General features: G+C 34.2%; 1 protein-coding gene across 1 annotated transcript; it reads right to left on the bottom strand.

Annotated features, from left to right (window-relative positions):
• Positions 1-7,658: 7,658 nt before the first annotated feature.
• Positions 7,659-13,951, bottom strand: LOC142616654 (pectinesterase inhibitor-like). Its single transcript, XM_075789459.1, has 3 exons — positions 13,858-13,951; positions 10,970-11,430; positions 7,659-8,036 (listed from the first exon to the last, which is right to left on the bottom strand). The coding sequence occupies exons 1-3, from the start codon at positions 13,949-13,951 to the stop codon at positions 7,659-7,661; spliced, it is 933 nt and encodes a 310-aa protein (XP_075645574.1).
• Positions 13,952-14,088: the final 137 nt, after the last annotated feature.

Here is a 14,088-nt window from a genome sequence, read left to right as displayed (position 1 = left end):
GATTCTACCAAATAGATGCAATGCGCTTGAGTTCATTGTAGCCCGAGGCGTTTGAGTCCATCTGGGCTTTAATCGTGGTTATAACCCAAGGAAGAAGGAGCTAGTTTCTGGATTCATCTAGCTTCGATAAGCTTCAATTTGGATCGCGGTTGGGTGAAATTGGGTTCGGTGAGCTTCGGTGAGCTTCTCTTCAATCTGGGTTCATCTTCAAGCTTGGGTGAGCTTCAATTTGCACATTTTGGGTGAGCTTCAAGCTTGGGTGAGTTCATTGCTTTGTTCATCAATAAACCTAGGGTTTTAAAAAAAATTTCTAAAATGGGTTTTTGCAAGGACGAGGTTGGGTTTTTGGGTAAGCTTCAAGCTTGGGTTTTTGGGTGAGCTTCTATTCAAGCTTGGGTTTTTGGGTTCTATTCAAGCTTGGGTTTTTGGGTCAAATTGTAGCAGGATAGCACATTTTGTATTACTGATTCAGTCCCGGTGGCTGTGGTTATATATAGGAGTTTTTGTATTACTGATTCAGTCCATATCTAATTAATGTTGTGTGTGTGGGATTTTGGTACTAAGATCAACTCAAATAATTAAGTGTGTGTGGGATTTTGGTATTGCAAATTGTAAGAGGCTCATTTATTGAAAATGTTATTTAGGTCTTTCTGAGATTGCAAATTGCAAATTGCGAGAGGCTCATTTATTGAAAAAAAAAATTTGACTAACATTTATTGAAAATGTTATTTACATGTACTACAATTGTTTATCTGGTTGTTTTGGAGATATAATGATATGGAATTTATTGTAGCATGGAATTTAGTGTAGCATGGAATTTTAATGAGAATCACATACCTCTCTCTCCAACTAACCTCAATTGAGTTAGGTAGTTGCAGTTTGCACATTTTAGTTTGAATTTTTGCAAGAGGCTCATTTATTGAAAATGTTACTTAGGTCTTTCTGGGATTGCAACAAAAATGTTTTTACGTTATGGGTATTTGTTGTATATTCACATTTTAGCATGGAATTTATTGTAGCATGCAATTTATTATAGCATGCAATTTTAATGAGAATCACATACCTCTCTCTCCAACTAACCTCAATTGAGCCAGGTAGTTACAGTTTGCACATTTTAGTTTGAATTTTTGCAAGAGTGTGATTATCCATGTTTGCTTATAGTTATGAAAAAAAAAAAAAACAAAACCAAAACAGAACCAAATGCAGGAATATGCTTTTCTGCTTTCCCTTTCCATGGGTTTGTCTCCCAAATACAGAACAAAAACTTTTAATAATATTGTCTGTTTCTGTGTTGTGCTTTGTGTGGACCACAGGACCACATGATACTTTTCCACATGCAAGCCTATCTCATACTTTATTCTGTTGTGTTTTATATGCAGATGGATGGCTGACTTGACATTCAATTTTGAGATTCATCATGGTGGCCAGTTTGTGTGGAACCCAGATTTGGTATATTTAGGAGGTAGTACTTCTTTTATTGATAATGTTGACCCAAATAAACTTAGTTATTTTGAAATACAAGATATTTGTTATGATGTGGGGGCAGTTAGTACAAGTAGATTTCATTATCTTATTCTTGGAGGTAATTTGGAGCAAGGGTTAAGGCTTATAGATGGAGATGATGATGTAGTTTATATGTGTGAGATTCATGCTGCATGGCCTACAGATAAGATAACACTATATGTTGAGGGTGGTGAGGAGCCACTTGCAATTGAACAACCATTTGGTAATGAGGAAGTAGCAAATGATGATGATGTGCATGAGGCACCTCAAAATGGTGATGATGTGCATAAGGTGGGTGAGAATGATGATGATGTGCATGAGATGGATAAGGGAGGTAATGTGGATGCTGAAGGAGGTAGTGGACAGGATTTTGATTGGTTGGAGTAAGGGTTTGAAGGGCCAGATTTTGATGATGATCTATTTGGAAATGTAGATGATGGGCCATCTACACATGATGGAGTTAATGCAGCAGCCCCACATAGGCCCTCTGAGGCAGATGATGGGCCATCTACACATGAGGATCCACCTGTGTATGTAGCCCCACATAGGCCTACAGCAGCTGACAATGACCCACCTCTTGAAGAGGGTGAATGGATTGGCCCACCTCTTGAAGATGACATGGAAAGTCTAGTAGGGTCTGATGATGATTAGCCACCAACTGCTCCAAAAGAACCTGAGTTTAATGTTCAAACTGACATGAGAAAACCAGAGTTAAGGAAAGGAATGAAGTTTCCAAACTCTAAGGTATTTAGGGAGGCTTTGAGGGAATATTCTATACACAAGCCAGTAGATATCAAGTTCAAGCTAAATGAGAAGAATAAGATATCAGTTTATTGCATAAATGAATGTGGATGGAGGTGTTATGCATCTCAACTATCTGGGGAGTTGACATTCCAAATAAAAACATTCAATCCAGAGTGCACTTGCCCTAGATCCTTCAAACACAGCCAAGTGACTTCAAGATATGTTGCAAAGAAATTTATGCAGGAGTTTGAAAAAAATCCCAATTGGAAAGTGGCTGGTGTTCAACATCATGTGAAGCAAGCACTTGAAGTTGACATAATTTTTAGTCAGGTGTATAGGGCAAAGAGGAAAGCTATTGACCTAATTACTGGGGATGGACAACTGCAATATGGGAAGCTTAGGGATTATGCAGAGATGATAAGATTGAATGATAAAGGAAGTAGGGTTATTTTGCAAACTGAAATGGAAGATGAAATGCACAGCCCAAATTTAAGAGAATATATATTAGGTATAATGCACAAAAAGTTGGTTTTTTGGGAGGTTGTAGGCCAATCATTGGTTTAGATGGGTGCCACCTGAAAGGGAGATTTGAGGGGCAAATACTTTCTGCCACAACTAGGGATGCAAATGATAACATTTTTCCAGTTGCATTTGCTTTTGTTGAGCAAGAGAATAAAGATTCATGGGTATGGTTTCTGCAGCAGTTTTCAGATGACATTGGGAATCCAAAGCAACTTAATCTGGTCTTCATTACTAATAGACAAATGGTATGACCTACAATTGTATACATGCCTCAGTTCAATAATACATGACTCACTTCATTTCAACATGTTTAACTAGCATATTTACTTGATCTGTTTTGTGTATGAATTAGGGCCTTATACCTACAATTGAGATGTTGTTCCCAACTTGTGAGCATAGGTATTGTGTGAAGCATATCTATAATAATTTTAAAGTGGATCATAAGGGCTTGGAGTTGAAGGATGCATTATGGAGATGTGCTGGAGCCACAACAATCAGGGAGTTTGAGAGAAGAATGCAAGAACTGAAGGATTTGGATGTCAAGGCATGGGAGTATCTTGTTGACATCAATCCTGCACAATGGTCTAAGTCTCACTTTAGTAGTAGAGCTTTGTGTGACTGTTTAGCTAATAACTCGAGTGAGTCTTTTGATGCCATGATCTTAGAAGCTAGGGATAAGCCAATTTTTGCAATGTTGGAGTGGATCAGAGTTAGGCTCATGACCAAACAATACAAAAAAAATGAAAGGTATAGCAATATACACTGGAATGGTGTGTCCTAATATTCAAGACAAATTAGAAAAGTTAAAACATGAATCTATACCTTTCAGTGCTACTCCAGTAGGCAGCTTCATGTATGAGGTTGATAATGGTCGTGAGAGACATGTGGTTGACTTGGTTAAGAAATCATGCAGTTGTAGGATTTGGGATTTGACAGGATTTCCTTGCAAATATGGGATCTTTGCTATTGTTAAGAACCTGGAGACAGTGGAGGACTATGTGCATCCTTGTTACTTGAAAGAGACATTTGTTGAAACTTACAAGGAGATAATACAGCCAATGCCTGGCCAGTTTAAGTGGGTTGAGACTAACCAACCTGCTCCTGTTGCTCCTCATGTGTATAAACCACTTGGCAGACCACCAAAGCAAAGAAAAAGAGATCCTGAAGAGCCAAGGAACCCTTATAGAGTTTCTAGGATGAACAAGACAATCAAGTGTGGAAAGTGCTAGAAAGAAGGACATAATGCAAGAGGGTGCAAGGCAGGCATCACTGGTGAAACTCCATGGCAGAGAAGAGATAGACTTGCTAAATCAAAAGCTGTAAGTATCTCCATGCTTTGAACTATATTCATTTCCTCACATATTTCATGTGTATGTAACTTGTACAACCCTCTTTGTAGGCACATGGCAGTAAATCTACAAAAACAAAGCAGACTGCAACACCTCAAACCGCATCTCGGCCACCAAGTACTAGATCTCAGCTTGCATACAAAGCTTTTGGTCAAACTGCATCTCAACCTGCACCAAACAATAGATTTGAGGCAGCAACTCAACCTCCAAGTACATCTAGGGCCAACTGGTTCTCTTCATCCTCACAACCGAACTTCCATACCCCTAGAGAGACATAGGATTCTTTACCATCTCAGGCACCTCTGCTTTCTTCTATTTTGTTTATTTTTAGCATCTTACTTGCTATTTTTGGATCATCTTACGAATTACTGGATTTTGGTTATGCAACCAAATGCATTTGTGAGCACTAGTAGTGTACCAAGTCAAGGAAGTTGTGGTGTTGCTGCTAGGGGGTTTAAAGGCAGAAAGTTTGGTGTATTAAGGCCAACAAAGTTTCAACCAGTTGGTGGAAAGGGCAAGAAGGCAGCTGGCAGTAAATGAAGATGGAAGATGTTAAAGTTTCAACCACTTTTTTTGTTATAGGTCCCACTTTTTTGTTATAGTTCCCACATTTTTGTTATAGTTCCCATGCTCAATGTAACTAGTATTTGCTTAACCATGGTCAAGTGTCAAAAGCAATATTGGCAATTTTGGTTGGAAGATGTGTATGTCTGATGTGTGGTGGACTAGTAGTTGAGTTTTGGTTGTAAATATGTTTGCATGTGACATAAAGTCACAATGACACAACAAATCTTTTATTAAAGTTAATGTGGATTGACACAGGATAAAGTATTTTGTTGTGTTGTGCTTGCTTTGCTTTTGGTGGATTTACACAGGACTACGTGTTTTGTTTGCTTGTCTTGTGCTTTTGGTGGATTTACACAGGTGTATGTATTCACACAGCAAATCAAGTGTATGTGTAAAACATACAACCCCACATTTATGGACAGGTGTAAAACAAGTTCTATTTGAGAAAAAGTTCTTGAGTCCATATATATTCCATTTATGGGTAGGGTAGGTGTGCATTGACACAGCAAACAACATGTTCCATGTTCCATATATTAATCTTGCATTAACACAGGTGTATGTATTGAACCAAAATGAATATATAATAACATGTTCCATTCATGTTATTTAACATTTCCACATAAACAACACTTTCAATTTGCACAAAACCAACACTCTCCATTCTCACAAAAACAACACTTTCAATTGAATATATAATATGTTCAATTTGCACAAAAACAACACTTTCCATTTCAAGAGATAGATACAATAATTCAATTACCCAATCACATTTCAACATCCCCCCCACCCAAGTATCATGGCAGATTAAGGTTCCTCACCCTTATATCGTTGTTCACTGAGGCAAAACACAACAACAATATTACAAAAATGAAAAATAACCATGACAAAACTAGTGCCACCTTGTACAATCTCTCACTCTCTCTAACCCTCTAAGTTTCTCCCTAGCTTCTACATAAAGCTCATGAGCTTCTCTTTCCCTCCAGTTAGATCTTTCTTCCATTTCCCTAGTTGTAATTCTCTCTGATTCGCAAGTTGCAGTTCATTTTCAAGCATACTTATCCTTTCACGGACAAGTGGGGAGTTTCACTCATACAAGTTTCGTTGTCCACCCATTGAAAGAAGCCACATTTGGGACCAACCTGATCATTAAAATTATAAAAATTAATTTCATAGTTCACAATTAATTACAACTAATAATTCAATTCAATTCAAAACAACAATGTAATTTTTTCTTACATTAAATTTACTACAACCGAGGAATCTTCTTCCATAGTTACCAGCTTTTTGACTTGTTCGTAGTGCACAATTCTCATGGGTACATAAATGACCATCTTCGACACAATAGAAGCCACTAGTTGTAGAGCCATTGCTAGTTGATGAGACATAGCAAAAATTTGTTACAAGCTTATAGACCAACAAATCTGTTACAAGTGGCATAGTTCAAATTTTCAGCATGTGTTTGAAGGAAGGATAATCCTATGAAGAAAAGTATCATCTAAAACAAGTTGCCTCACAGTACAAGTACAAGATAAAGAGACCTAGGGTCATGCAACCCCACATTGATGAATACAAAAAAAACAAAACATAGATTTGCATTTAAATTCATCATTACAATTGTAGTACATGTAACGTGAATATACAACAAATACCCATAATGTAAAAACATTTTTGTTGCATAACGAAAATAACATCTTCAATAAATGAGCCTCTCTCAATTTGCAATACCAAAATCCCACACACACTTAATTAATTGAGTTGATCTTAGTACCAAAATCCCACACATGCAACATTAATTAGATATGGACTGAATCAGTAACGTAAAAAAATTAACGCAATTTGCAATACCATAACATAAAAACATTTTTGTTGCAATCCTAGAAAGACCTAAATAACATTTTCAATAAATAAGCCTCTCCCAAAAACCCAACCTCGTCCTTGCAAAAACCCAATATCGAATTTTTTTTTTAAAACCCTAGGTTTATTGATGAACAGAGCAATGAACTCACCCAAGCTTGAAGCTCACCCAAAATGTGCAAATTGAAGCTCACCCAAGCTTGAAGATGAACCCAACTTAAAGAGAAGCTCACCGAAGCTCACCAAACCCAGTTTCACCCAACCACGGTCCAAATTGAAGCTCACTAAAGCTAGATGAACCCAGAAACTAGCTCCTTCTTCCTTGGCTTACAACCACGATCAAAGCCCAGATGGACTCAAGTGCCTTGGGCTACAATGAACTTAAGCGCATTGCATCTATTTGGTAGAATCTAGGGATTTCATTTGGTGAGCAAGTGCAGTGAGGAGGAGTGTTTTGATCTGTTTGGTATGTTGTGTTTGACATAATATGTGTTAGAGTAACGGCATAGATAGAGGTGGGTTACGGAATAGAAACGGAGATAATCACAGGTGGGTAAAGTGCCAAATATTAAACCATGGGTAGGCAAATCGAAATAGAGGCCAACCACAAGTGGGCAAAGTGTAATTCTCCCTAAATAGTATCTTATTTGCCATTTTGATTCCCATTGGTAAATTAATTATTAATATGATCCTTCAAACTCTTTTACAAGAGTGTTCCTTTGGGTTCTCACAAGGCACATGATCTGGTAATAAGAATGATACCACATCCAAAACACTTTGACAACAAATTTTATTGTAGCATTATTTTTATTTTTGTTGAACTAAGATTCTTGTGATTCTCAAGTCAGGGTGTTCAATAATTTTACTTGGATTATTGAAATTTGTTAGTTTTAAAATATATATATTACACAAGTCAGGGTGATCTTATGACCCCATTGAGTTAAAGATGGAGATGCCCTTGTTTCCAAGAGGAGATCATGCCACATTTGTACTTGTCCTCAACTTGAATCTAGAAAAACCAAGATAAAATGTTTATTTTTATTCAATAGAAAGTGACCGATAATATCAAATATACTATTTTGCAAGGCCACGCGTACAAAAATATTTTACTAGACAATCTCATAAAAGATGATTAGAAACAACCACAAATGTCTCACAAAGATAACGCATATTTTTATTCTCTTGTTGGAGAGGCGGTGCACCAGTTGTTGTATCAGTACAGGTTTCAGCATTAATCATGCAACTACCAGATGCAACATTTACCGTTTCGTAGTCATGAGCTTTCAACGCAGTTTTTGCATCTTCTGTTTCGCTAATAGTAACATCATACATTTGGAGGCAATCATCTAAATGCTTTTTCAATTCGGGGTCTGCAGTCTTGATGAGTGAGCGAATAAGGGCAAGAGTTTTATTAGCAGCAACATCTACTAGGTGAATTGAAATATTGGTAAGGCCAACAAGATCGACAAAGGGTGTATGAGGATCAGATTTGAGGGCCTACAAACAGAAAGGAGGGTCTTCATGAGAAGAGCAAATCTCTTTAAGCACATTTTCCGATGCCTTCACACTTAGCCGACCATATGTTGGGCAAATCCATAGGATTGCTAGCAAAAGAGAGAAAAAGAAGGAGACACAAAAAGAAGGGGCCATTTCTGTCATCCTTCACTAACACCAATTGTTTAATTCGATTTATTGAAAGGAACCTATTGTGAAATAAAGCAATAGAAGCATTTAAACTAATCTTTTTTTTATAACGGACACAATTTGAGATCCCCAATTAAATATTTCCCTAGTATATTTTCTTTGAAAAATAGAATAGACAGCTTCCATACAGAAACACTATCATAATAAATATTTATTAATAACTCCTACAATTATCAAATTGCATATTTATTATTCCATATAAAGATATAATTATAATAAATTTCTATTAATAACTATCGTAATTATTATCAAGTTGCATATCTAATATTCCATATAAATACAAAATTATAATAAATATCTATTAATAACTATCAAAATTAATATTTAATTACATATTTAATATTTTGTATACAGACAAAATTATAATAAATGTCTATTAATAACTATCATAATTATAAAATTTCATATCTCATATTTACAAAAAAAAAAAAAAAAAGGTGGTTGTAATTTAAGACTACAAGTCCACTACCACTGTGCACCCTTGGTGCGGTGGTCACTCTACAAGTATAGGTCATCATCAAAATGTTTAAATTTTAAGTTTTTGTAATCTAAAATTATCCATAAAAAATAAGTTTATAGATCAAATAGTTAATAATATTTTATTGACACGAAATTTGGTAAACATTTTAAAAACATGCAATTCAACAATTTCATTATCAAAATAGGTAGTTATGCTATTTTTTTAAGACAGAGTTGAAGTCTTAGGCTACAACCAAGTTTGTAGCCAAATTTTATCGAAAAATAAAAGTAAAAGATTTTAGATCAAATTGTATTTTATTAAGTATTTTTGTCCATTGTGGAGGTTACTGAGTTTAGATGATTGAATTTCTGTGTAAATATAACTAATACAAAATTATAGTAAAATTGAAAAGTACTTAAAACCTTTTTAATTTCACCTTTCGGCTCTTGTAGTGTTCTAAATGGTTGTACTATAATTAAGAAATTAAATTGTACACTTGGCATAAAATTAGATTTCAATTGAAGTCCAATATAGAATCTTAACTTAGGTTTTAAGAGGTTAGCGTGTTTTTATAGTGCTCTTTTTGACTTCTCTGTCAGGTGTTAGGGCATTTTAACCCAACAATTCTTTTTCCTACAGCTTGTACATTCTTGAGTCTGGCCTATACAACTTTGAGCAATGTCTAACTCATATTCTAGACAAGTTTTTGTTCTTGGTTTGCCAACACATACAAGTTTAAATTCTAAACATTTAATCCTAAATCTTTAGAACCTAACAAACAGAAAATCCAATTAGATTTCAAATTAGGTTTCAATTATGGGCTAATTTTATGACATGTGTCGCATTTAAGTTTTTATTTTGTGCCAAAAAACCAAAAATGCACAATAATAACACTCATTCTTAGTTTTTGTACCAAAGTGTGAAAGGTCAAAGGGACACAATAATAAGACTCACTCATAGTTTCTATTTCTAATTGTATCAGAGAACTGGTATGTTTGATTCTAGAACTTCAAGAACTGCGGGGAAGAAAGATGAATTGTACCTTTCCATCTTACCATCAGCAATGATGAAGAGATCAGTATCCTCTCTGAACTGGCCCCGAATATGCAATATCTAATCTATACTTCCGACATTAGGCCATCTAAGAGACTCAGGCCACCTGAGACATTAGACCATGACCAATATTGTTTTCAATTTCTTACTTTGGCATTCATATGCTACTTCCTTGCATCAGACCATGACCAATACCGTTTTGGTCTCATCTGCTACCTTCGCATTCAGGGGAGTTTTTTATTTTTTATTTTTAAGTATTAAAAAGCTTTATTTATTTGTTCAACAATGAACCCTCTACACTAAATTGTGCCGGTGACAAAACCAAAAAAAAAAAAAACTTTATTTCCAGTAGTGCCAGTTGACCTATAGCTAATTAGCTTGATTATTAGTAGTTCTTTCTCTTTCTTTGATCCTTACCTATATACATGTGGGAACATGGTGTCAGTTATGTTAGCTCATCAGATTTTTTGGCTTTTCTTCGCAAACTGAATTTTAGAAGTTCATATTTCTGGATTCTAACTCAAGGATACTCTAACTTCATCAACCGTCATTTATGTGTCTTTTTTTACCTTATTCACTGATAATTATGTGATAGCTTTGCACATCACACGTTTATCCCTTTTGAAGGTGCCATATATTGGGATGATGTTAGCTGTAGGGATGATGTTAAATAGTATCTTATTTGCCATTTTAATTCCCATTGGTAAATTAATTATTAATATGTTCCACTTTCAATATGATCCTTCAAACTCTTTTACAAGAGTGTTCCTTTGGGTTCTCACAAGGCACATGATTTGGTAATAAGAATAATACTACATCTAAAACATTTTGACAACAAATTTTATTGTAACATTATTTTTATTTTTGTTGAACTAAAATTCTTGTGATTCTCAAGTTAGGGTGTTCAATAATTTTACTTGGATTATTAAAATTTGCTAGTTTAAAAAAAAAATATATATATATATATATATATATTACACAAGTCAGGGTGATCTTATGACCCCACCGAGTTAAAGATGGAGATGCCCTTGTTTCCAAGAGGAGATCATGCCACATTTGTACCTGTCCTCAACTTGAATCTAGAAAAACCAAGATAAAATGTTTATTTTTATTCAATAGAAAGTGACCGATAATATCAAATATACTATTTTGCAAGGCCACGCATACAAAAATATTTTACTAGACAATCTCATAAAAGATGACTAGAAACAACCACAAATGTCTCACAAAGATAACGCATATTTTTATTCTCTTGTTGGAGAGGCGGTGCACCAGTTGTTGTATCAGTACAGGTTTCAGCATTAGTCATGCAACTATCAGATGCAACAATTACCGTTTCATAGTCATGAGCTTTCAACGCAGTTTTTGCATCTTCTGTTTCGCTAATAGTAACATCATACATTTGGAGGCAATCATCTAAATGCTTTTTCAATTCTGGGTCTGCAGTCTTGATGAGTGAGCGAATAAGGGCAAGGGTTTTATTAGCAGCAACATCTACCAGGTGAATTGAAATATTGGTAAGGCCAACAAGATCGACAAAGGGTGTATGAGGATCAGATTTGAGGGCTTGCAAACAGAAAGGAGGGTCTTCGTGAGAAGAGCAAATCTCTTTAAGCACATTTTCCGATGCCTTCACGCTTAGCCGACCATATGTTGGGCAAATCCATGGGATCGCTAGCAAAAGAGAGAAAAAGAAGGAGACAAAAAGAAGGGGCCATTTCTGTCATCCTTCACTAACACCAATTGTTTAATTTGATTTATTGAAAGGAACGTATTGTGAAATAAAACAATAGAAGCATTTAAACTAATCTTTTTTTATAATAGACACAATTTGAGATCCCCAATTAAATATTTCCCTAGTATATTTTCTTTGAAAAATAGAATAAACAGCTTCCATGCAGAAACACTATCATAATAAATATTTATTAATAACTCCTACAATAATCAAATTGCATATTTATTATTCCATATAAAGATATAATTATAATAAATTTCTATTAATAACTATCATAATTATTATCAAGTTGCATATCTAATATTCCATATAAAGACAAGATTATAATAAATATCTATTAATAACTATCAAAATTAATATTTAATTGCATATTTAATATTTTGTATACAGAAAAAATTATAATAAATGTCTATTAATAACTATCATAATTATAAAATTTCATATCTCATATTTACAAAAAAAAAAAAAAAAAAAAAAAGTGGTTATAATTTAAGACTACAAGTCCACTACCACTGCGCACCCTTGGTACGGTGGTCACTTTACAAGTATAAGTGTTTGTGGGGTGTGGGGGGCAAGGGTGGGAGTTCAAGTTTCTAAGAGAAAGCTTCACACACATATACACTTAGATTAGGCTAGAGTAGAATTTCTATCTTGTATCAAAAAAGAAAAGAAAAAGACTACAACTCCACTCAATTTGCATTTTGTTGGAGGTGAATTTTCATAAATCTACCATTGGATTACATTTTCTTTTTATATCCTTCATACTTGCAAAATTTCCAGAAATGCAAATATCAATAGTTAAGTCATCATCAAAATGTTTAAATTTTAAGTTTTTGTAATCTAAAATTATCCATAAAAAAATAAGTTTATGAATCAAATAGTTAATTGATAGGTAGTTATGCTATTTTTTTTTAAGAGTTGAAGTCTTAGGCTACAACCAAGTTTGTAGCCAAACTTTATCGAAAAATAAAAGTAAAAGATCTTAGATCAAATTGTATTTTATTAAGTATTTTTGTCCATTGTGGAGGTTACTGATTATATATATATATATATATATATATATATATATATATATGAGTTTAGATGATTGAATTTCTGTGTAAATATAACTAATACAAAATTATAGTAAAATTGAAAAGTACTTAAAACCTTTTTAATTTCACCTTTCGACTCTTGTAGTGTTCTAAATGGTTGTGTTATAATTAAGAAATTAAATTGTACTCTTGGCATAAAATTAGATTTCAATTGAAGTCCAATATAGAATCTTAATTTAGGTTTTAAGAGGTTAGAGTGTTATTATAGTGCTCTTTTTGACTTCTCTGTCAGGTGTTAGGGCATTTTAACCCAACAATTCTTTTTCCTACAGCTTGTACATTCTAGAGTCTGGCCTATACAACTCTGAGCAATGTCTAACTCATATTCTAGACAAGTTTTGTTCTTGGTTTGCTAACACATACAAGTTTAAATTCTAAACATTTAATCCTAAATCTTTAGAACCTAACAAATAGAAAATCCAATTAGATTTCAAATTAGGTTTCAATTATGGGCTAATTTTATGACATGTGTCGCATTTAAGTTTTTATTTTGTGCCAAAAAACCAAAAATGCACAATAATAACACTCATTCTTAGTTTTTGTACCAAAGTGTGAAAACCAAAGGGACACAATAATAAGACTCACTCATAGTTTCTATTTCTAATTGTGTCAGAGAACTGGTATGTTTGATTCTAGAACTTCAAGAACTGCGGAGAAGAAAGATGAACTGTACATTTCCATCTTACCATCAGCAATGATGAAGAGATCAGTATCCTCTCTAAACTGACCCCGAATATGCAATATCTAATCTGTACTTCCGACATTAGGCCATCTAAGAGACTTAGTCCATCTGAGACATTAGACCATGACCAATACTGTTTTCAATTTCTTACTTTGGCATTCATATGCTACTTCCTTGCATCAGACCATGACCAATACCGTTTTGGTCTCATCTGCTACCTTCACATTCGGGGGAGTTTTTTATTTTTAAGTATTAAAAAGCTTTATTTATTTGTTCAAAAATGAACCCTCTAGACTAAATTGTGACGGTGACAAAACCAAAAAAAAAAAAAAACCTTATTTCCAGTAGTGCTAGTTGACCTATAGCTAATTAGCTTGATTATTAGTAGTTCTTTCTCTTTCTTTGATCCTTACCTATATACATGTGGGAACATGCTGTCAGTTATGTTAGCTCATCCGATTTTTTGGCTTTTCTTCGCAAACTGAATTTCAGACGTTCATATTTTTGGATTCTAACTCAAGGATACTCTAAGTTCATCAACCGTCATTTATGTGTCTTTTTTACCTTATTCACTGATAATTATGTGATACCTTTGCACATCACACATTTATCCCTTTTGAATGTGCCGTATATTGGGATGATGTTATCTGTAGGGATGATGTTAATTAGTATCTTATTTGCCATTTTAATTCCCATTGGTAAATTAATTATTAATATGTTCCACTTTCAATATGATCCTTCAAACTCTTTTACAAGAGTGTTCCTTTGAGTTCTCACAAGGCACATGATTTGGTAATAAGAATAATACTACATTCAAAACA

Source organism: Castanea sativa, chromosome 11 (assembly GCF_040712315.1).
Source record: "Castanea sativa cultivar Marrone di Chiusa Pesio chromosome 11, ASM4071231v1".
Taxonomy (NCBI): Eukaryota; Viridiplantae; Streptophyta; class Magnoliopsida; order Fagales; family Fagaceae; genus Castanea; species Castanea sativa.
The sequence above is the reverse complement of the archived record's forward strand: the minus strand, read 5'-3'. Positions and strand labels throughout refer to the sequence as shown.